The sequence below is a fragment of the Saccopteryx bilineata genome, chromosome 10 (genome assembly GCF_036850765.1).
Source record: "Saccopteryx bilineata isolate mSacBil1 chromosome 10, mSacBil1_pri_phased_curated, whole genome shotgun sequence".
Taxonomy (NCBI): Eukaryota; Metazoa; Chordata; class Mammalia; order Chiroptera; family Emballonuridae; genus Saccopteryx; species Saccopteryx bilineata.
Window position 1 is genome coordinate 1,771,605 of NC_089499.1, and position 25,047 is coordinate 1,796,651.

Genomic DNA, 25,047 nt, shown 5'->3' on the forward strand with positions numbered 1-25,047 from the left:
TTGGAGGAGGGACCTCAGACCAGCGCTGTCATCTCAGAGACGCTGCCGCTCGCCCTCTGACACCAGAAACACCACGTGAAATATCAGACCGCAGTCCCTTTATCTGTAGGCTGGTACGGCGGACGTGGGCAGGTGTGGTTCCTTCTGCTGTCTGATGTTCTGGGAGGTTCTGACCCACTGGGTGTTTCTGCCTCCCCAAGGGCTCACGGACGGGGTCTCCCGGAGGAAACACCAGCGACGGCCCACGCCCCCGTCCCCATGACAGAGCCCTGCGCTAGCGCAAGCGGCCGCCCCGCGCCTCTCTCCACAGACCCCGTGCGCTGGCCTGATCTAGGATAATCCTTTATACCATGGGTCTTCCCCGCAAATCTCAGCTGGAGGCGTTTCTCTGGTACCCACTCCGTGCATTCGCTTGTACAGAGGTTTTATTTTTGTTTTTTTTCCCCCCCGTATGAATTCCCTGGTGCTTTGGCTGCAGCCAGGGGTAAAGCTAACAGGTTTGTGAATCTCTGCAGAGCCTCTCCCCTGTTTACTAACTGTCTCTTAATTGGCACGGAGCCTGTCCAATGCCCTCTGAGAGGCAGGGCGAAGAACATGGTTTCAGTAAAGACACAGAGGACAGATTTCCCGACGGGACCTTTGCCCGGAGGCGTGGGCACGCGTCCCCAGACTGAAGCGATCCGGCCGCCGCTTGTGACTTCCCAGGTCTGCTATCACCCGCGTCCCATCCGGCTTCCTGTCCTTCCTGCGACCTTGTGGACTGAGTGATGGTCATGACGGCCGCTGAAGCCTTCTGTCTTTGTTCCTGTTGCATCCCAGATGGCCACAGTGGTGGGAAGTGTAATTAGTAACCGTTCTTGTGGACGGGGGAGTCCACCAGCGCCTCATAACTTCTCAGTCATCCGAGAACCACTGTGCATCACACGACTTCCGCCGTGTGCGTCTGCATCCCGTGCCGGAGACAGTGAGGGGCGTATGGCAGGAACACTGGGAATAAAACTGAGTTAAGATGCCAAGCCCTGGCCCCAGCCAGTGGCTCAGGGGATAGAGCGTCGGCCTGGCGTATGGACGTTTTGGGTTGATTCCTGGTCAGACACACAGGAGAAGTGACCATCTGCTTCTCCACCCTTTACCCCTCTTTTCTCTCCCTCTTCCCCTCCTGCAGCAGTGGCTTGATTGATCTGAGCATCGGCCCCAGGCATTGAGGATAGATTGGTTGGTCCAAGCATCAGCCTCAGGTGCTAAAAATAGCTCTGTATTGGAGCATCAGCCCCAGATGGGGTTTTCAAGTGGATCCTGGTCAGGCTGTATGCCTCTTACCAAAAGAAAAAAGATACCAAGCCCTGGCTACAGGTAAAGTACTGAGCAAAGGTGACCTTGGTGCATTCCTGAGAGATCCTGTAGTCTAGTGGCTGGGTACTCTTACACACACACATGTGCACACATGTGCACACACACAGAGACCCAGGATTAGTGCATTAAATGACGCATGTCTTTCAAAGCCTATACTAGGGAAGTCTCAGTTGGCTGGGGGGAATTCAAAGAAGAATTCCCTGCAGAATGGAGTTTCTAACATCTGAGAAATAACTGACCATTACTTAGAAACAGTGGGGAAAAGGCATTTACCACGTGAGCAGAAATAAACAGCAACAAGGAGCACTGAGTGGGGGCGCCCGGGCCACTCGAGGCCCACGGGGGCGGTGGTGCCCACAGGGAGGAGACCCACGGGGCCGCGGAGGGGTGTACCCAGCCCCAGAGGACGTCACAAGCCCTTTCAGACACTGTCATGTCTCCCCTTTGAGAACAAGGTCCCCGGGAGGGGAGGCAGGCGGGGGGAGATGAAAGAAGAAATCCTAAACAAACCTGCGCGCTGACAAGGCCTGCCCTGGCCGGTCAGTGGTGGACGTTATGGAAAGAGTGAGGGGGAGGGGCTATCTCAGCAAGCAAGGCATAAAAAGAATTAATAATTTGGTTCAGGGACCCGGCTGCAGCCATACATGTATTTGAGCGGGTTGGGGACGTAGTAAAGGTGAAGAGGGAGTCACCCCGCCCACCGGGGCTGTGGATGAGGGTGGCGAGGCGGACGGGGGGGGGGGGGGGACAGAGCTTTTATTCAGGCCATGAGGCGGGGAGAGGTGGGTGGGGAATGCTGAGCATGCCGGGGCGCGGAAGGAGCAGTGGGCACGGAGTTCTGGCACACGACAGAGTGACCTCAGGGGACAGCTGTCACTTTCCGAGAGAGTCAGCGAGCTGGGAAGATCAGCAGACTTGGAATTGGAAAAATAGGCTTCCGTGCCAGCTCCCCCTTTTAACAGATATTTATGGAGGCCCCCCAACATCCCTATGAATGGTGTTGGAGGCCTGGCAGCCGACGGTAGCCCTGTTGCCTCCTTGGTCTGTGAACCTGCCCACATGGATACATGTTATCCTTGGTCTCCATCCCCCGGAAGTGCGATAGAACTTGTTACCTTTACTCCTGAGCCTGAGCCGTAAATTCTGTGCCATATGCTATAAACATTTTGTCCATCAGAAGCAATTCCCTCAAGGTCTGTCATCATAATCCCGTTCTGGTTGGATAATCTTGTCCACTGGTTAGAATTTTCCCTTTGACTCTGTCCTCCACGTTTCTGAAATGGCCGCGGCCTTGGTTTATCTGCTGTGTTACCACGACTGCTCACCACGTGACAGCCGTTGACAGCTCCGTGTGAATCGCAGGGGTGAATTTCAGCACCGGGGGTGGCGATCCCGGCCCAGCCTGTGACCTCTTCCCTCTGGGTGCCCACATCCAGAGGCTCCTTAGACATTCTAATCCCCTCCCCTGTAATGTCTCTCTGAAGCAGCCCCATTTTCTTTGACGGATAAGATCATCGAGGGTGACCTGGTTTGCTCCCGAGAGGCGCACACACCACAGAGGGGCGGGGCCCTGGAGTTGCGCCCCCTCTCTCTCTCTCTCTCTCTCTCTCGCTCTCTCATTCTCTCTCTAGATGGAGGTCAGCTCAGGAAGGGCTGACTTCTCAGATCATGTGTTTAGACATTCACCCTCAAACCAAGCAAGCTGCTTTGCTTATTTATTCCAAATCTTTGCTTTTTTTTTTTTTTTTTTTTTTTTTTTTTTAGATTTCCTCTTGTTTTACAAAGAAAAAATGAATCACAAAAGTTTTAAGGCCCTGGCCGGTTGGCTCAGCAGTAGATAGAGCGTTGGCTGGTGTGTGGAAGTCCCAGGTTTGATTCCTGGTCAGGGCACACAGGAGAAGTGACCATTGGCCACTCTCCCCCTCCTCCTTCTCTCTCTCTTTCTATCTCTCTCTTCCCCTCCTGCAGTCATGGCTCATAGGAGCGTATTGGCCCCTAGTGCTGAGGACGGCTCCATGGCCTCACCTCAGGCACTAAAATAACTCAGTTGCCAAGCAACAAAGCAACAGCCCCAGATGGGCAGAGCATCACCCTCTAGTGGGCTTGCTGGGTGGGTCCCAGTCAGGGCGCATGCAGGAGTCTGTCGCTCTGCCTCCTCACCTCTCACTTAATAATAATAATAATAATAATAATAATAATAATAATAAATAAAAGATTTTAAAACAAGCAAAAAAAATTTCCAAAGAGTTTTTTTTGTGTTTATGTAGTTTTTTTAAAGTCTCTGCTAATACAGACATCTATATTTTGGGGCTCCCTCTTATTGGGACACAAAGTTGTTATATAGACATCTAACATCTGTGTCTGTGGGGTCTCAGGCACTCTGTGTAAGCAGGTTACAGTTGACAAGGTGACGTCTTTCTAGACAGGTGTGTTCTCCAGGGGACTTGCACACAGGGTCCTCTGTCCTTGTGACCGTTTGTGTCATGTTCATGGCTCGTGGCTTAAACATCAAGGCTATTCATGGGTGTGGAAAATTGATATTTGAGAGCATTTTATTCTGCTTAGTTGGAGTTGCTCTTAATCAAGAATCCAAACAGCAATAACATTTGGAACAGACCACGCGATAGACGATTCAGTGATTATCTACTCCACACAGCTCTGCCCTTTCCAACGCGGCACCCGGAGCGAGCCCCCTCTCTGCGCACCCCCAGCCGTCACCCCAACAACCCCACCAACCTACTCTTATCACCATAGCAACCACCCCAGAAGATGTTTTTTTTTCCCCCTTCTGTTTCAAAGATGTCTCATTTCAAGACGCTGAACATAATACTGAATGATTTCAAGAACATTTTTATATTCATCCATTCGACTGATTTCTCCTTAATGATTTCCAGCTACCTTTCCAAGACCTCCGTTCAGGAAGGGTGGAAGAATCTAACCCCCGCCATGTCCCAGGTCGACAGACGAGGCTAGCCCGACCCTCGTTCCCGCCCGGGACCGTTTAGAAACTGCCTTCCCCGCAATCAGGCGCGAGTCGGACCGTGAGCACCTTCCCGCTCCCGATCGCCGGGAGGTCCCCCAGATGAAGGACTTTGCGCCCAGTGTGTTCCCAGACACCTCGAGAAGCAAGTCGGGGGGGGGGGCGGGAAACACTGTTTTCTGAAGTCACCGGGGAGCGAGACTCGGCAGAGTTCATTCTGAGCAAAGCCTGGTCGTTCCCGCTGATGCAAAGCAGCATCCGCGTCCCGGGCAAGGATGACCCGACGCAGTTTTCGCGAGGATGCCTTCCCTCCGGGACCCAGCAGGCGCTCGCACACTCAACACGCGGTTGCTGTTCTGCCCGGCTTTCTCTCCTTTTAACCTCAAAAATGTCATGCGTCTACGGACGGCGCCTGTATGTATATCCCGTAGCGCGCATTTCACATGGATAGCAGGACAGGAAATGGATGGCATCGTCCCCAACGCTGGTGGCAGAAAATGATCCTTCAGCTCCGGCTCTGAAAGCCACAGCCGAGCGGAATGCGCGTCCTGGGCCCACGGAAGCCTCTTCCTGCGGATGCTTCACGGAGAATTTAACTCCTTTCTTTAACAGTAACCCTGGAGAAACTCACTCCCTCGCTTTCCGAAGGATACAACTAAAATCAGTGAGCTGTACAGGAATCCGAGTTTATAGCACAAAATGTGTTGTCTCAAATAATCATTTTAAATTAATTGTTTGCAGATTTAACTTACAGAGAAAAAAAATTAGCATAATTTTCACAGGCACAGTCTTCCTTCCTTCCTTCCTTTCTTTCTTTCTTTCTTTTTTTTTTAACGTATGAGCTAAAGTTGTGATTTTTGAAAATGGCCACATGGGAATATTTTATATACCTAGGCATAGACGTTAGATAGCCACAAACAATGCTGCTATATTTATATTGAAGTGTAGACTCTTCAGAGAAACAAGATCGTTTGCACATCAAGATTCTCATAAAAACAATAAGGTCATGCCCTGGCTGGTTGGCTCAGTGGTAGCATCAGCCTGGCATATGGAAGTCCTGGGTTCGATTCCCGGCCAGGGCACACAGGAGAAGCGCCTATCTGCTTCTCCACCCTTCTCCCTCTCCTTTCTCTCTATCTCTCTCTTCTGCTCCTGCAGCCAAGGCTCCATTGGAGCAAAGTTGGCCCAGGCAGTGGGGATGGCTCCATGGCCTCCGCCTCAGATGCTAGAGTGGCTCTGGTTGCAACAGAGCAACACCCCAGACGGGCAGAGCATCGCCCCCTGGTGGGCAGAGCGTTGCCCCTGGTGGGCGTGCCGAGTGGATCCCGGTCGGGCGCATGTGGGAGTCTGTCTGACTGCCTCCCCGTTTCCAACTTCAGAAAAATACAAAAAATAAATAAAGAAAGAAGAAGAAAGGAAGGACTTCTCTATCAGCAAGACGAGGGCTCTGTGGTCCCTGCTGTCCTTGTTACTCTCCAACACACGATGGCCTGAGCTCTGTCCTCTCCTGAAGGCTCTCCCTTCCTGGCCTCCCGCAGGATGGGAGTGACCGGTGGAATAATGCCCGTGCCCTAACCCCTGGGACGCGTGAACAGGCTAGATCACACGGCAAGTGGGAAAGGAGGATACGGTGGGATTAGGGTCGCAGGTTAGAAAACAGCCCTGGGTTGTCTGGGTGAGCCCCCCCACCCCGTACGTGGTCACGAGGGTTCTCAAAGGCGGAAGAGAGAGACGGAAATGGAGACTGTGACCGGGAGGAGGTCAGAGTACCCGGATGGGAGGAGAACGCACCACAGCACCATGGGCTGTAACGGCGGATGGAGGGACCGCTACGGGCCGGAAAGGCGAGGACAGGAAGTCTCCACTCCGGGGCCTCCGGAGGGGTCGAGGCTCCGCCAGCGCCTTGATGTTGGCCGCGTGAGACGCAGCTTGGATTTCAGTCCCCGGGGTTCCCAGGTCACGGATGTGCACAGTGTCACACCGACCGCCGCATTGGAGGTCGTTTGTGGTGGTGGCCGTGGAATGCGACAACGATGATCTGGGTAAAACAGTCTCAGCATCTCTTACAAACCGTCCTCAGAGGTCTCGGTCTGTTCTTCTCTCTTTTGCCAATTCCACCGAGGCTGAGGGTCCCTGGTCTTCACCTCCGGGTCCCCTTTCATTCAACGCCCGGTTGCTATCACCTGAGACTAAGCCAGGCTGTCCAACTGCCTGTCCCCACAGTCCCTGCTCATGGTGGCGTCAACTGCCTGTCCCCAGAAGTCCCCTGCTCATGGTGGCATCAACTGCCTGTCCCCAGCAGTCCCCTGCTCATGGTGGCATCAACTGCCTGTCCCCAGCAGTCCCCTGCTCATGGTGGCGTCAACTGCCTGTCCCCAGCAGTCCCCTGCTCATGGTGGCATCCACATCAGAGTCCCTCGGGCAAGGCAAGGCAAATTTAACCTCTTTTAGTGATATATATATATATATGTATGTATATATATATTATATAATATATATGAAAATATAAACGAGCCCATCGGAGGCCGCTGTTCCACTGACGCTCGCAAGGTCCTTTGAAAACCGCGGCTTGCTCTGCCAAATATAAGACGCTGTGAAGTCTAGTGACACTCCGGAGTTAGACGCGGGGACCTCTGAACAGCACGGTGCGGCGAGCGAGGGGGATGGAGGTGAATACGGGCAGTTGCTGTGTTCCTGCTCCGTGCCAGGCCCTGCGCTCTGCGCTAAGTGTGCATATTTCACTTCGGTTTTCCTTGTTGGGCGGGGGGGGGGGGGGGAGCGCGTAACTGGAAACTTGAAAGTTGCTGGCGTCTATGCCATCAAAAAACTGGATTTCCATCTCAACGTATTTGCTTCCAGTCCTGTTCCTGAATGGAAAAACCAAAATCAAGTATTTTCAACATAGTGCATGTTAATGTTAAACATTCAAACTAGGAAAAGCTGTGTAAAGAAAAAAATTTAAAGAGCCATAGCAAAATTGATTTTTAATATGAGACATTCTTAAAATTTAGTAAAACTGGAGGCATCTTTCTATCTATGCACGTAGATACGGAGGAGGTAGGTGACCATGTGGATAGATAAATGCACAGAAAGAGAAAACGCTGCCACAAACACAGAATACCATACGGACTACTTTTAATATTGCAATCAAGTTCTGTTTTAGTTTAAAATAAGTATAAATGAGAATTTTGAACTTCTAATAAATGACTTGAGACTATATATATATATATACATATATATATACATATATAAAGGTATAATGACGGCAGTTGAATATATATATCTTTTTCTAAGAGAGTCTCTTGAAGGTAAAGGATTCACTGAATACCGCTAGGAGACCAGCCTGCTCATGCTTTAGTAATTGTGTGGAGATCTAAAATGATAGATACATAGATAGATAGATAATGACCTATTGACTTTTTGCTGTTGAAAAAAGGTAACATGAAATCTATGTTCCCTCATGCCCCTTCATTTCTTATTTATATTTTTATTTCCCTATTTTCCAAGTTTATAGCATTTGTGTCCTATCTCACAACTAAAACTAACATGGTTCTTTTATTTATTTATTTATTTATTTTGTATTTTTCTGAAGCTGGAAACGGGGAGAGACAGTCAGACAGACTCCCGCATGCACCCGACCGGGATCCACCCGGCACGCCCACCAGGGGCGAAGCTCTGCCCACCAGGGGGCGATGCTCTGCCCCTCCGGGGCGTCGCTCTGCCGCGACCAGAGCCACTCTAGTGCCTGGGGCAGAGGCCAAGGAGCCATCCCCAGCGCCCGGGCCATCTTTGCTCCAATGGAGCCTTGGCTGCGGGAGGGGAAGAGAGAGACAGAGAGGAAGGAGGGCGGGGGTGGAGAAGCAAATGGGCGCTTCTCCTATGTGCCCTGGCTGGGAATCGAACCTGGGTCCCCCGCATGCCAGGCCGACGCTCTACCGCTGAGCCAACCGGCCAGGGCCCTAACATGGTTCTTAAGTCTGAGTTTTGTATTTACATGTAGTCAACGTGTTTCTTTTTCTCTTTAATTCTGGACCCTGAGGTCTCCATGGACGGATTTTGTTGTTAAATCATTTCTTCTGGAGCAGTGATTTGCTACATCTCATGAGAATTATCCGATGTTACAGGATGCTGAGTGTCATTACAGTTAAACGAACCCTCGGTGGGCGGGGACAGTTCTTGTACCCTTATCGGAATACGGTGGACTCTCCTTCGCTGACTTCTGCTATAGGAGGCCACTGTTGTTAAATCTGAGATTAACCTGATTTTGTTTCGTTTTGTTCTGTTGAGTCTTTCAGATGATTTGCTCTCTCACTCTGGTCTTCCTGCCAGGTCTCCCTTCAGCCTCGAGGGTCAGTCGTCCGCTAGCCCGGGTGCTGGGGCCGCACGCTCTCTCTCACGGTCCCCAAAACGGGGTGCCTTCCATCTCTTCACGGGGAATCTTTTTGATGACATCTTCTGATACGCAGGCTTGATTTTTATCTCAGTGACATTGAGGATCTTAGTGACGCATCATCTTACGCCTTTTTTTAATTCATTTTCTTTTCTTCTGTTGTTTTATGATCTGTGCTTTCTTTCAACTGCCTTCATTATAATTATCTCAAATTATCCATTTATGTCAGTAATGTGCCTTTCAGTAGCTGTCTGATTTGTTTCTTGCCTGTTCTAATTGCTGTATTAGCTCTTGAATGAGGCAGTTTGGGTTGCAATTTGTATCCTTACGTTTGTAACTTTCTAATGTATCTGATTCTATTCTTTTCCATCTTGATAGTATGTTATTTTTTTATTTTTTCTTTTGTTATTATTATTTTTTATATTCATGTTCTTATTCTGCAGCATAAAACAATTTAGAGAAATGTCCTGGGGCTGCTTGAGTCATTTTTCTTCTAGAATGGGTGTCTGTCTACCCCCGGCATGGCCCGTTTTTCACTGTCACCGTCGTAGGACGTTTGCGTGGTGCCTGGTCCCTGTCTTTCTGTGGGGCTCACGCTTGAGGAACCGTGAGCAGACAACTTGTTCACGCCTGATTCTCCTCCCACCGTGTCGGGAGCTGGTTCTTCTCTCCCTCTGAGCTCCAGGTTGGAGGCTGGATGGATTCTGAGGACCTGTGATTTGTAGCCGGAGGGAATGGCGGGGTTGAGGGAAGTTCAGCCTTTATGACCACGGACCCTGGTGTTTGTCCCAATCTCAGGGTTTTATTTTTAGTGGGAAGGGAGTTAACGCATGAGACGCAGGTCCTGAAGGGTGTGAGAACGTCATCCAGTTTGGAAACAAGCAATAAAATGTGGGATGTGTCAGAGTTCACGCGATGGAGGGAGGAGACCCTACGGGTCAGACCCGAGGGAGGGACGGCCCCGCACTGGTGTCAGGACGGGTGCTGCAGTCAAACCGGGAGCCGGGGTGAGAACTGGTGCAGGAGAACGGTCTCCCCCCCCGGGGGAGGGGGGCAGGTGCTGCACTCAAACCGGGAGCCGGGGTGAGAACTGGTGAAGGTGAACGGTCTCCCCCCCCCCGGGGGAGGGGGGCAGGTGGCATCACTGGTTGCCTCCAGCGGGATGAACAAGGGTGTGACCCACAGAGGATAACGGGAACAAGTGCCCAGAGGCTGCACAGGGACTTTCCAACGTGGATGCAGGAAAAGTAGAATAATACACCCGCTGGAGCTCATGACAGGTGGACAGAGATGTGGAATACAAAGTCATAAATGTAAACATGGATGCGCGCACACACACGCACACACACACGCACGCACACACACACGCACGCACACACGGGCCTCCGAGAACAATCAGCTCAGGAACACTGAGCACACATCCCTCCCAGATCATGGCATCTCAGTTCCGTCCCCTTGAGAAAAGGAACAGGTTCTCTTAGGAAGAGAAGGGACCTCTTTCCCGGCTGACGGAGGAGAAACACAGGACGATGACTCCAGGACACCAGCTTCCATCGTAAAGTGAGGGAGGGAACAAGGCATGACAGGCACAGGCCACAGAGACAGAGGCCAGCTCCCCTGGGCTCCTGCCGGCCACGTTGGGGACCACCGAGACAACAGAACCACCAGCAATGGCTCACCACACGTCTCATCAAGTTGGAGGCCGTGGACGGGCACGGACAGGCCGCCCCTGCTGATGGACACACACGAATACGCACCTAACTGTTCCATGATGGGGCGCTATCCCAGTGGCCCCAGCCACACAACCCGGCTGATTAGAAAGCACAGCAGGAGCCCCTCTGCCGTGGGGGGCGGGGGGAGGGGTCGGCCGGGTGGGCGGCTCCTTAATCACGGGCCAGGGTGAGCCTCGCAGTGATGGGACAGACGGGAGTCCCGTGCCTCCCGAGAGGGGCGACAGGAGGCACCCACACCCGGGTCCCGTCAGAAGACACGCGCTGCCCCCCCCCCCGGGAGGGCAAGGGGGACCAGGCAGCCCCGGGGGATCCCTGCACGTGGCCTGGGGCAGACCCGGGGGGTCCCTGCACGTGGCCCGGGGCAGCCCCCGGGGATCCCTGCACGTGGCCTGGGGCAGCCCCAGGAGGTCCCTGCACGTGGCCTGGGGAAGCCCCGGGGGATCCCTGCACGTGGCCCGGGGCGGGGACCTGGGGGTCCCTGCACGTGGCCCGGGGAAGCCCCGGGGGATCCCTGCACGTGGCCCGGGGCGGGGGACCTGGGGGTCCCTGCACGTGGCCCGGGGAAGCCCCCGGGGATCCCTGCACGTGGCCTGGCAGGAGAAGGCTGTTCCAGGTGCTGACGTTCTCTAATAAACGTGAGTGGTCTAACGACTCTACATGGTCCTTTCCATGGGTCGTGCCCCCCGCAGGGCGCGACTCTCACTCGGCTGCGTGGGCTCTGCCGGGCTGCACTAGGGAGACGGGCCCCAGGGGACTGGAAGACAAGCTGCCGTCCCGACTTGGCGTCCGTTCCTCGGTTTGCGTGGTGTCACCGTGGCCGCGCACTGGCGGCTCTTGTGGGAAATCTAAGCTAATTGACTCAGGACAGTGGGCGTCAGTTTTCAGAATCGCTGTCGACGGTCCGAGCGTTTCTTTGCACCCTCTGCCCACACTTGCTCTTCGTCTGAGGTCCTTTCCAAGGAAGAGGTGTTTTAGCGAACGCGCGTTGACTCGGCATCCGCCGCGGCCTTGCGCCCAGAGCTGGTGCCGCTTCTCACGTGGGCTTGTGGTTCCTTCCCCAGGTGGTGGTCCCTTCAGCCGCCCCGTCTTCACCCAGGAGCCGCAGGACGTCACCTTCCCTCTGCACTTATCGAGGTCGGAAGTCACCCTGCGCTGTGCCGCGGCCGGAAACCCCCCGCCTCGTTACAGGTGAGGTCCTGCCTCCTGACACCCGCTGGTTTTTGTGTGTGTTTTTCCCTTTGTCTTCGAGGTAAGACGTCCCCACAGAGAACGTGCTGGAAGTGCCCTCGTGTGCAGGGTGCAGCTCCGTGCACTTGGGCACAGGCGACAGCTGTGTGCCCACCGCGCAAATGATGACGCATGCCTCGTTCCCAAAGGGCTCCCCACTTCCCAGGCGGCAGCTGCCGCACCCCACTCCACCCCGTGTAGTCACTATCAGGACTCCAATGGATTACTGATTATATTTGCTTAAGACAGTTATTCTTGGCATTGGTACCATGCATGGTGAGGTTAGAATTGAAAGAAAAAAGAAAGGACAGAGAAGGGGGGGGAAGGAGGGAGGGAAAGAGAAGAAGGGAGGGAGGGAGGGAGGGAGGGCGAGCGGAGGAAGGAAAGAAGGGAGGAAAGAAGGAAGGAAGGAAGGAGGGAAGGAAGGAAGGAAGGAGGGAGGGAGGGAGGGAAGGAAGGAGGGGGAGAGGGAAGGAGGGAGGGAGGGAAGGAAGGAAGGAAGGAAGGAGGGAAAGAAGGAAGGAAGGAGGGAAAGAAGGAAGGAAGGAAGGAAGGAGAAAGGGAGGTGGAAGGAGGGAGGGAGAGAGGGAGGGAGGAAGGAAGGAAGGGAAAAAAGAAACACAAAGACAGTAAGAGAGCGATTACAGGAAAATACAGGAAGGAAAGGATTTGTTTCCCAAATGTGAGGGACTCCAGCACCTGCTCACTGTGCGCCCCCCCCCCCGCCCCCCAGCCTTTGTTGCCTAACATTCAACGAGGGTCAGAGACCCTGACAACATTCCCCCTGAGAGCAGTTAATCAGAACGGAAACTCCACTCCACTGAAGGTCCCTCACCCAGAAAGCACTGATTTAAAAAAATATATCTCAGAAGACAGCTGTGTACCTTCTAAAGGTACAATGATTGATTCTGGACGAAAGGAGAAACAGTGGTCTTTGTTTCTCCGAGGTCACCTGTGGTGTAATAATGGGCGGGGAGGGTCAGGAACGTGTTTGATCGTCCCAGGCTGCAGGAGCAGAGTGGCAGAATCTGATGTGTCCTGTGACTGGAATTCACAAACTGAAATCCATACGCAGGCATATACTATGCGTGTGTAAATAATGCTGGTATCTTGTTGTTGGTAAGGATTGCATATGCAAAGTGAATACAGGGAATGACAGAATCAGTATTAATATAAGTATTGTTAACTTTGGGTTTTAAAAGCATTTTTTTTTAATAATCTTAATTTTTAACAGGGAGGTGGAAACAACATATCCAAAAAGTAACAGTTGCAGCCCATTTGGGCAAAAGAAGCTGGTTTTGCTTACTTTTTAACGTTGCATTAAAAACACCCTATGTATCTGCATTACCTGCTTTGATCTTAAAAGTGTCCACATGAATTAATTAGCTAAATGACTGAAGTGCACAAAGCTAGAGACGACGCTCCCTGGACTCTCAGCGAGCTACTTTAGCATCTTCTTTTTTTATTTATTTTTTTAAACAACAGAAGAGCTGAGAGATGGAGTCTTGTCATGGCCTCTCGTAGAGTGACTGAGTAAGGCTCTCCTGTCCTGACATCCCAAGGCCCACGGAGCCCGGTGTTTAGGTGAACATCGTTCACTTTACAAACGGCTGGTTAGTGTTTTCTTAAACAATGAGCTGTCGCGCTCCATCCCACATGTGGTTTAACATATAAAATCCGACCGAGACGTCTTTCCTACTACCTCGTTTATCTTGGGGGGTTCATCTGACTTCTCAGAAGGGCTGGTCAAGTTTGTTAAGAAAAGAACACAAGGCCCTGGCCGGTTGGCTCAGCGGTAAAGCGTTGGCCGGGCGTGCGGGGGACCTGGGTTCGATTCCCGGCCAGGGCACACAGGAGAAGCGCCCATTTGCTTCTCCACCCACCCCCTTCCTCTCTGTCTCTCTCTTCCCCTCCTGCAGCCAAGGCTCCATTGGAGCAAAGATGGCCCGGGTGCTGGGGATGGCTCCTTGGCCTCTGCCCCAGGCGCTAGAGTGGCTCTGGTCGCGGCAGAGCAACGCCCCGGAGGGGCAGAGCATCGCCCCCTGGTGGGCAGAGCGTCGCCCCTGGTGGGCGTGCTGGGTGGATCCCGGTCGGGCGCATGTGGGAGTCTGTCTGACTGTCTCTCCCTGTTTCCAGCTTCAGAAAAATACAAAAAAAAAAAAAAAAGAAAGAAAGAAAGAAAGAAAAGAACACAAGAATCCCCCCGTCAGAGAAGGGACATTTGCTAAGTACAAGGGCGATCAGTCGATCAACCCGTCAGGTCCTGATGTAGAAACATCTATTGGTTTATCACAGGCAGGAAGAGGTACAACAGAGGCCCTCGGGCTAGCTAATTAGTTCTATCTATATAAAATACAAATACATCGGGTGAAGCGCCTACGAGTTCCAGTCCTGTTAAATGGCTTTTGTTTCTAAGACACTCGTAACGTAGGAGGCAAGAGACAGGTAATTTAGTTCCAATCACAGCGTCCGGCTCAGCCCACCTCTGGTATTACAGCCTAAAATCCTCACAGGCTTCGGAAAGCGCGAGGAGGGAACCGAGGTTTCATTTCTCAAATGTCAGACTCAGACCCAATTTCCTTGATGGTAAAGCAAAGGGCAGAGGTATCTCAGATAGCGCGCATTAGCAACAACATGTGAAGTTTCGTTTTAATCCGACCCTTTCTCACCTGAATTTTACAACAAGAAAACCTCACCTCTAACCCTCGTCACCCTAGATGGTGCGTGTGTGTGTGTGCGCGCGCGTGTGTAACAGAGGAGGGACTCTGTGATTCAGATCCGAACCTTCTGGGAGGCTGTCTGGAGACAGCGTGAAGCCATGGAAAAGAGGTCCTGACTGGGGACGGAGAGTTGACGATTCCAGGCACCCCTCTGACCTCCCCTGTGTGACCCTGAGCCAACCATTCCTCTCTCCTGCCGACAGCGCCCTTCTCCACACAAGGTGTGTTTCTCTTTTTCAGTCAACGCCCTTTAGCAAATTAAATCTCACGGGGAAAATAAGCCCCGTTGAAAGAAGAACTCTGGAAACGGCTGAAGAGCCACGTGTCTCACGTCACCTCCAGTGGAGCCGAGCGCCGTTCCGAGCAGGATTCCGGGGAACGCAGGGCACGAGGGGTCGGGCAGGTTTGGGCACACGCTTCCCCTGGGAAAAGATCACTGTGTTTTCAAAGGCACGTGAGACGCGACTGTGAAATTCCTGCCGGGAAGCTTTGCAAACGGAGGGAGAGTGGGTCCCCCACGATGGCACCTGGTGAGGACTGCTCACCCCCAGACAGTCCAGGACAGTCAGAGAGCAGCAAGATGAGGGCCAGCTCAGACGCTGTATTTTATTTGGAAAACTAGAGCGACACATACGTGATTTCTGCATAGGCAGGCTCGCTTTCAGAAGAAGGTCTTTGCTCTGGCCGGTTGGCTCAGTGGTAGAGCGTCGGCCTGGCGTGCAGGAGTCCCAGGTTCGATTCCCGGCCAGAGCACACAGGAGAAGCGCCCACCTGCTTCTCCACCCCTCCCCCTCTCCTTCCTCTCTGTCTCTCTCTTCTCCTCCCGCAGCCAAGGCTCCATTGGTTTGAGTGTGTTGGCTCCAGGCGCTGAGCACGGCTCCATGGCCTCTGCCTCAGGTGCTAAAAATAGCCCTGTTCCCAGCATGGCCCCAGATGGGGGGTGAGGGCTGCCAAATGGATCTCAGTTGGGGCACATGTGGGAGTCTGTCTGTCTATCTCCCCTCCTCTCACTTGGAAAAAGAAGAAAAATAAAAAGAAAAAAGTTTTTTCACTGTCCTGGAAGGCCAGTGCCCTCTTTGCTCTTGATCTGATCACCAGAGGTCTTTTTTCTCCAGGGCCGTCTGCTCGGCCCCCGCCCCGGTCCCAGAGACACCCCCAGGTCTGCAGAGGCTCCCGGCTTGAAGCGAACCTTGCAGCCGTGGTCACTCCGCCTTCTCTCCTCCTCATCCACCCCTCCCTGGCTCTTAAAGACCCCAGGAGATGACAGAACAGGACGGGAGTTACTGTAACCACTTCAGAACTGACGGATGCGGCTCTCACAGAAACCGGAGGATGAGGTGTCCAGGGAGACCCTCGATCCAAGATGCTGCCCAGGGCAGTGGCATCCGACGCAAGGCACGTCACCACCACCCAGCGAGACGGTTCACGGTTAGGAGTCTGGAGTGCTCTTCAGAGCTGTAACCATAGGCCTAGAGACAGGCACTTTGAACAAGCACTCGGGCAATTCTAAGGCGAGGCCCAGGTTTGAAATGCACACCACACACACACTCACACACCACACAGACACACACAGCCACACTCACACACCACACAGACACACTCACACACCACACAGACACACACAGACACATGCACCCAGCACTCACGCACTCGCATTATTGAAGGACAACACACAGACGTTACCCTCAGCCGTGAGAGTCTCGACTCGGGGCTTAACTTCTCCATTTAGTGAAGGATGTTCTCAGAAAAAAGGTCAAGATTTTAATTCAAACCCATTACGTTTCCTGGAATTAGTATGATCTTCATCAGAGGCTTAAAAATAATCATTCAAAGCATATTTCCTTGTCGACATCACAGGAAAATTCTCCTGGGTGTGCAAGCCTGTATCAGTCACGTGTGCGTGACAACCATGTGGATTCATTAACACCACTTCTCCACCAGGTTTAAACGTATTAATTAGGACAAAGCCCACACCAGGCGCCGAACCCCTGATCTGTGTGCGCAGTTTAATAATCATTGTACCGCAGTGATTAGAATGATTACGGGGACGACCGTGGAAAATTCATTTGCTGTAGCAAAAGCCAAGCGCTTTGAATTTGTGTTGAAAAACAATTACCGAGCTTAATTAGGAGCATGTAACGATGACAACAGTTATTCCAGTGATTGATTTGAAAATTAAAGGGACTGGCAGGCTGCGTGTGGCGTCTCCTGCACTTTGAAATGAGAGGGAGCGCGGGTTTCGGAGAGCGTGCCCGGCGAGCGGGCGCCGTAGGCCGTGGGACCACGCTGTCGTGGGGAGCAGGTGGGGCGCGAGACGCGTCTAAAGAGGGGGCTTCTCTCCGCTGGCTGCTCCTAACATCGAGAATGAGAAATTGCTCACGGTTCTCTAGAAAAAAAACAAAAAATTGGGCAGAAAGTTCAGGACAGTGAAACATAGTATTTTTTAGTGTTGTCTTTCAAATTCCTCTTATTAAGAGGTTGAGGTGCACACGAGTTGGGTAAATAATTTAGAAGTGACCCATCAGCCCGATCCCTCTGATGAATTGGAGATTCGGTCAATCACTTCTGATCTTTCGTAGAGTTGAAGGTCAGGTACCTACGTCCACGCTTCCTTTCCGCAATGTTAGACCTGCCAGGCTGTCTCCGTGGGATGTCTCAAGATGCTCTTAAAAAAATCAATGATGTTTAGCCTGACCAGGCAGTGGCACAGTGGATAGAGCGTTGGCCTGGGACGCAGAGAAACCAGGTTCAAAACCCTGAGGTTGCTGGCTTGAGCGTGGGGTCACTGGCTTGAGTGTGGAATCATAAACATGACCCCATGGTCGCTGGCTTGAAGCCCAAAGGCCACTGGCTTGAAGCCCCACGGTACTGGCTTGAGCCCAAGGTCATTGGCTTGAGCAAGGGGTCACTCGCTCTGCTGGAGCCCCCCGGTCAAGGCACATATGAGAAAGCAATCCACGAACAACCAAGGAACCACAGCAAAGAGTTGATGCTTCTCATCTCTCTCCCTTCCTGCCTGTCTGTCCCTGTCTGTCCTTCTCTCTGTCTCTCTCTCTCTCTGTCCCTGTATCTCTCACTTAAAAAAAATGTCAATGACATTTGGAAGAATCCTGTAAAACGTTTCTTTGTTACAATTTGCCACCCCCACCAAAACATTTTTTTAATCTGATCTTAGTGTGACTGGCAGAATCCTAGCCAAGTGGGCACAGACCCTGGAAAGCGCGTGGTTTGGAAATTGGCTGACCTTCCAGGGGAAGACGCCACCCTCTTCTCTTTCTAAACGACTGTCTCGATTCAGTGTTTTTAAGTATCTATTTTCCTAAACGGTTTCTGTGAATACACACAGCCCGTGCCCTAGGAATGTGCCTCATTAGACATGCGGTATCCGTACTTGGAAATGTCTGGGTGTTCTGATGAAAGTTAGGGGTGCAAGGTGAGGAAAGTGAGCGGTGATCTCCGGGACGCCGTTCATCTGCCAATGACCGATCGGCGTTTCTCAAACACCTTATGCTTCTTTACAACCATGGGGAGGCCTTTCTCCTGCTGAATTCCCGCACGAGAGGGCTGTTCACTGATAACCAAGCCCAGAGACCCGGCTGCCTTATTCAAATAAAAAAACAAAATAAAACAAACAAAAAAAAAACCCCTCCCCAACCGCCTTATCTTAAGTAGCCCGTGAGTTTGGCACTTCTGAGCACCGGGGGCGTATTTTCAGCGTGATTAATTTTCCGAGGAAGGGACTCCCAGAGCCAGCCGTGTTCTGCGGTTGTCAGGCTGTCACCCATCTGCTCTCAGCCCCGGACGGGCTCCGTGAGGTCTCGGCCATCTCTCCTGGGCCGTCGGGACCACGCTCATCCCTGGGGCTCCGTCCCTAAATCATCGTGACATCCCACTCTGCCTGGCCAGCTCCCAGCACTCCACACGCGCACGTTATTTGAGAAGCTGCTCAAAGAGAGAGGACGGAACGCCCACGTCTCCTTTCTCGCGTCAGGCGCCCGTGGCCTCTCCGTGCACGTTCGGGAGATGCTCGCCGTGCGTGGAGAGAACATCGTCCCAACGCCCTGGTTGCTGGTGTTGCTGAGCTGGTGCAGACGGCCAGGACGTCTCCTCACGTTCCCACGGCTCTTTGTTTCCTTGGTCCCCGCAGGTGTCGATGCACGGAGCCCACGGCCACCGGAGGTCGACTCCTGATACCAGAAGCATAATTTGCTTTTCTCTCTTTCCCTCGAAGGTGGAGGCGGAACGGTACCGACCTTGACTTTTCTGAGAGTTCTCAGCACAGGCTGGATGGAGGGGACTTGACCCTCAGCGGCCCGCACCCGGATCGGGACGTCGGCACGTACCAGTGCCTGGCCACCAACCCCCTGGGGACGATTCTGAGCCAGAAGGCAAAGCTCCAGTTTGCATGTGAGTTTGTGTGTCTGTGGGGGGAAATCTATAATTCCTGTGATTCTGAAAATATAATATTTTTATCATATTCATTTTAGAAAAAAAAATCCAGGTTCGCCCCTCATCTGCCCTGGGAGAACCTAGGTGAACTTCTAGGGGCAAAGGGTTCTCACAGTGAGTGGGCTTCTTGTGAACCCAGAATTCCTGAGGTTCAACGGAGTCAGTTCCAAAAAGCAGACGACAGCCGTGTCACCGTCTCCTGTGAGCTGTATCTCGGGAGCCTCTAGGAGTTCCAGATGGAAGGAGGGGGAGAGACACAGGACGGATTGCTAGTCTTCCTTTTCCTTTCGCCTCGGATGTTGGAGCGCAGAGCGCAGGCAGGAGACCCGAGGACAGAGGGGACTTTGGGGGGATGGTGGCTGTTTTCCCGGGGAAGCCATCGTGGGCGCCCAGGTGACAGAAGGGTTGCCAAAGCCAGGCTGTATGGTAACTGGAACGTCGTCCATCTGCATCACATAAATGTCATCAGAGTAATGACCCTTGGGGACCTTTGGGGACATGAGCAGATGAGCAGTAGACAGAGTGTCTCCCTAGAGCTTTCACGTGCGGTGTTGCTGGGACCGCAGTGCGCCACGGGGCGTCCAGGCGGAGCCTCCTCTGCGCGGCGTTCTCTCTGCGGGAGCAGGGGAGGTGGAAGGTGGCCGCCATTTCCTCTTCGCGCCCCCGTCCCACCCCACCTCCCCCAGGGGACCCATCGGGGACCCCAGGGGAAGCACCCGGGGAACGGGGCGTGCTGCCTGTTACTTCGAAAAAGTCATGGTTCTGAAACTGTGTTAATAAATCTATGTCCTGAGCCCACCTTCCGGAATGACGTCCACTATCACACAGGAGTTCGTCACGGGTCTCACATTTCAAAGACCCCTTGCTCCGCACGCAGTTCCCCTTATGACAGAGCATGTTGGGGCCGGCCTTGGTTCTGAATCGATATATGTATCTAGCGCATGCAGACACACAGGGCGTACACACACACAGTTATTTCTGACTGTATGAGTAAATGCGCGTGCACACGCACCTGTGTGTCTGCATGTGGTCACACACACGTTACAAACTGCAACGCACAGACACACGCATGCCGTGGTGTGCCCGAGTGCACACACAGACGCAGGCACCGTGAATCGTGTCTGGCGGCGGTGGAAGGAACCTGGCTCAACGTGGACGAAGCCGCACGTCACGGGCGCAGTGGCGGGCGGTCGTGCCGAGACCCAGGGTGGAGAGAATCACGACACTTCACATCTGCACCTCAGCCAGGACCATCCCGTGCCAAAACAACACGGAGCTGGGCACTGCCGGGAACGCACTTCACAGAACCACGGACGCTCCAGACAGCGTGGATCCACCTCTCCCGCTGGGACAGGAAGCAGCCCCGGGGAGACCGTGACACGGAGGGTCCGGCCTCCTGGTGAAGGAAATCCGCACAGAACCCGGGTTTCTCCGGGGCCGTGGGGCCGTCCCTTCCTGAGAACCAGGGGACCCTCCAGTGGACCTGGGTTTCTCTGGGGCCATGGTTCCGTCCCTTCCTGAGAACCAGGGGACCCTCCAGTGGACCTGGGTTTCTCTGGGGCCGTGGTTCCGTCCCTTCCTGAGAACCAGGGGACCCTCCGGTGGAAACCTGGCTCCCGGGCTTGGACGGCCGCCTCGTTCCTCCTGTGGTCTCCTCCCACTTTCACACAGAACGTACTTTCAATGCATTATTCACTGCATTATTCTCTCTCTCTCTGTCTCTCTCTTTTTTTTTTTTTTTTTTTTTGCTTTAAAAATACACGTGTGGAGAAGCAGATGGGCGCTTCTCCTGTGTGCCCTGGCCAGGAATCGAACCCGGGACTCCTGCACGCCAGGCCGACGCTCTACCACTGAGCCAACCGGCCAGGGCTAGTTTACATTTTAAAATTCCCCCCCCACACCAGTTCCTGGGTCTCTTGTTTTCAAGACTTTTAGGTGCGTTGACAGAGATGACCTTTCCGGAGCTGGGGACGGACCGCAGGAGGCAGACGCCCTTGTCCCTCTGAGCGGATTAGAAGCCCGTGTGGCCCTGTGGCGGGGCTGTTCCGGGCATGTGGACGGGCAGAGGACCAGTCAGAACTTGAGTGTGAAAGTCCAGACCCTCCAGCTCTGTCCATCCTGTGGTGGCTCCCAGTCCTTCCAGACACGGTCCCCGCTCATCCCACGGGGGCCTGCTATCTTCGTCTGATTTGCTCTCAGCACAATCGTTGTCAAAACAAATTCCTCTACTGGGTATGTACCCTAAAACTCGAAAACATGGGTACACAGCCCCATGTTCATTGCAGCATTGCTCACAGTGGCCAAGACGTGGAAACAACCAAAAAGTCCTTCAATAGAAGACTGGATAAAGAAGATGTGGCACATAAACACTATGGAATACTACTCAGCCATAAGAAATGATGACATCGGAACATTTACAACAACATGGATGGACCTTGATAACATTATACTGAGTGAAATAAGTGAATCAGATAAAACTAATAACTGTATGATTCCATACATAGGTGGGACATAAAAATGAGACTCAGGGACATGGACCAGAGTGTGATGGTTACCAGGGGGAGGGGCACAAAGAAAACCAGCTAGAAGGTGACAAAAAGTCAAAGGACAGTTTGACTTTGGGTGAGGGGAATGCAACATAATCAAATGTCAAAATGACCTGGAGATGTTTCCTCTGAATCTAGTACTCTAATTGATCAATGTCACCCCATTAAAATTAATTGTCTAAATAAACAAACAAAACACACTGAGCTATACCCGCAGGACGGTCAACTTCAGAATGGCCTGAGGGGGGCGGCTGTCGGCGTCCCCGTCCACATCCCTTAAAACCAGCAGTGTGTCATCCCCAGCTGTCCCCAACTGTCCCCGGCTGTCCCCAGCTGTCCCTGGTCTGCAGCGCATGCCCAGGGCCCCCCCGAGGGATCAGGTTGCCGTGGACAACAGCTGGGAAGCCTTCTTCCTGAGTTCCCCCCATCTTCTCCCCGGGAGCCCCCCACCCCGTGCGAATGCAACCTCAGAAGTCATGATGCGCTTGAACCTGCATCTCAGGCCCTGCCTCTGCGGGCCCCACGTGAGACGGACAGCCAGCACCTCACGTCAGACACCTCGTCTACGTCTCGACAGAGAGTTAGGTCTGGAAGCCCTATCAGCCGCATTTCCATAGGAAAGAGCAGTCAGCGGCATGGTGTGACTTTGACCTTCAGAACCAATGACTGTGAACTGCCCTTTGGAGCCTCACCTGTCCGCGGGGGACGCTCTGTGACTCACCTCGAGTTAACGGATGGCTTCTGTTTGCACATTTATCCTGATGTCCGGCCACTGAGAAGCAGCCTCGGTGTTCATTGTAGACCCAGCCTGTCACGTTCTGCCTCATCCTGAGTCATCCCACCACGAAACCATCCTGACATGTGGCCCGTGCATTTAAAGAAAGAAAAAAACAAAAAACAAACCCAACACTGACTGGGAAATATACTCCTAAGTCAAACCTGCCTCAACCAGAGGTTATCCAGACAAATCACTCCTGTCTCTGGACTTGCTGAACGTTGCGTTTTGAAGGATCAGAACACCACAGATCTCTCCTGCCCGTCCCTGTGGGACGCTGTCATTCCAAACAGGTGGATTTTAATGTCACATCTCCCTCCCTGCCACGCCCCAAGCAAGCTCTGCGGGTGCAAGTCACCGAAAGCTCCTGTCCTCACCCTGGCCATCTGGGTGGACAGGAGCACTTGGACTTTTGATAAGTTCTCCTCGTAGCGGCGTCACATGTCCTGTCGCTCTCGAGGACTTCCTGGGTCAGGGCTGGATGTGGACGGCGTCCTTTCACACGAATGTTCGTGAATTGCTCTGTGCTGCAGGACAGGGAACACTGCACCTGTCAGGGCTGTTTAAACGTCACCCTGGAGAAGAAAAGAAAGATCGGTGGTTTGAAAGAAACCTATGGTTTCACTAAGCCATATTTTTTGTTTTTGTTTTTGGAGAGTCTTATGATAGACGGCTTGAGCAATGAATAGATAAACATTTGGGATGAACGTTCCTCATGAATAGGACTTTTGGGTCCTACAGTCTTTCATACTTAATCACAGGTCCTGTTTCCAGTGGGTTTGTTCTGTTGTAGCAGAGAGAAGGCGGGGAGGTGGGGGTCTCCTCAGGGCCCACTCAGCCTTCCCTCCATTCCCCCTCCAGCCAGCTGGCCAGGGAGCCCCGTCTACGCAGCAAGCCCTTCGGTGGAAACGTTTCGAACGATGGGAAGGAATTAGAAATGGCTGACACGCCGTAGTTGGGTAATGCCACATGCGTTTCCCTTAAAGGAATCTGTCTGATCGATTAGTTAGAGCGATTATTAGAGCCACAGTACACAGATGCAGGGGGAGCTCCCAACCAGTTCTCACGCCCACCCGATGAGGTTGGAGGATCCTCGCTCCACAGCACATGGCTGGTTTTGGATCACGCACGGTCAGAAGGCGGCGACGGCTCATTCTGAAGGGCTATGAACACGCAGCCTCCACAGCCATCGGGGTTCTCGCCAGAGGAAGGCAAGGGGTTTGGTCTTTGCTCCACACTCACCTGCTGTTTAGAAACCGGGTCTCACAGACGGAGAGACTCAAGGGGGTGGGGCGACGTCCCCTGGTCCAGAGTCATCCCACCCACAGCAGACGCAGAGTTCACATATCTCCGTCTGGGAACGATTTTACCGTACGAAGTATATTTAACTGTCGAGAGAGGAAGTAAACCAGAAGCCACCTGCACCAGAAACTGAAGTCACGGACAGCCGAGAAGCTCTCCTGGCAAATGTCATGATATAAAGCCCTTGACTCATTAGACAGGATTTCTAACACATCTGCACACTTGAAGGTGATGTGTCTTTTTATATCAATCTTTTTCTTTCTTTTTTTTTTGGGGGGGGGCAGAGACAGAGAGAGAGAGAGAAGGACAGAGAGGGACAGTCAGATAGGAAAGGAGAGAGATGAGAAGCATCAATTCCTTGTTGTGGCTCCTTAGTTGTTCATTGATTGCTTTCTCATATGTGCCTTGACCGGGGGGCTACAGCAAAGCCAGTGACCCATTGCTCAAGCCAGTGACCTTGGGCTCAAGCCAGTGACTTTGGGCTCAAGCCAGCAACCATGGGGTCACGTCTATATGATCCCACACTCAAGCCAGAGACCCCCGCGCTCCAGCTGGTGAGCTCGTGCTCAAACCAGTGACTTTGGGGTTTTGAACCTGGGTTCTCCGAGTCCCAGTCCAACGCTCTTTCCACTGCGCGGCGGCCTGGTCAGGCTGTGTCAGTCCTTTGTCCAAGGTCTTTCACTAGAAGAAAAGATGAAATAAAATACACCCTCACAATTAGAAATAAAATTTAAAAGCCTCAGGGGCCCCTATCACTTCAGGATGTCTTAACGTTTTATTTTTTAATATATAAGAAATGCAACAACAGTTACACACGGTCCTGATGACATGGTGATAAAGAACATTTTTATCTGAAAGAGAAACCAAGACCCTGGAGAAGTTTTTAAAAATCACACCTAAGAAAGCGTCTGGAAATCGGAACGTGTCTGGTCACCGTGAGGCGCGTGTGGCGTGGGCAACGCCTGTCTGACCATAAATGAAAATGCTAGGTGGCTTTTGCCGTTCTTCACGTCAGAAGGGAAAAGGCAAAGTGAAGGAGGCAGAGGAGTATTTTTTTTTCTTGAAGTTCTTACGTGGAAGAAAGTTGAAAGTCAGTGCTGGTGGCACCTGCTCATTTTGGAAACAGCACTATGAGCCACGATGCCACGCATTTCACACCTGGATCCGTCTTAAGGTCAGAATAAGGTCACCGTCGACGGGCATCCCCTCGGGGAGAGAGCTCTGCCTTTGCTTTTAAGAATAATTCCCGTCTTAAGCAAATGGACTTGGAGTGGGCACCTGGCTGGGTTGCCGCCAGCCCCCGTTGCTATTACTTCTGAGATGACCGGGGAAGTGCAGTGCGTCGCCCGATGCCGGCTCCTCGCTTTGCCCTTCACCATCCCCACGGGACATCTCATCGGCGTGGAGAAATGACACCCTGGAGACCCAGACCCCTCTCACACCTCCCACCTTGACGGCCATTCAGGGGGACCTCGTCCTCTCGCTCCATTTGGATGAAATTGCACATTCACGCCGCGCAGGCTGAGTTCAGGCGGGAGAGGACCTCGCTGGAGGGTGATGAGTGCTGGTCCC

General features: G+C 52.7%; 1 protein-coding gene across 1 annotated transcript in view; it reads left to right on the forward strand.

Moving 5' to 3' along the window:
* The window catches only part of CNTN6 (contactin 6), a 124,803-nt gene that overhangs the window by 11,949 nt on the left and 87,807 nt on the right, over window positions 1–25,047 (forward strand). Inside the window, 2 exon segments of the mRNA XM_066244741.1 lie at window positions 11,518–11,644; window positions 18,635–18,810. Of these exon segments, the coding sequence (XP_066100838.1) occupies window positions 11,518–11,644; window positions 18,635–18,810 (303 nt within the window).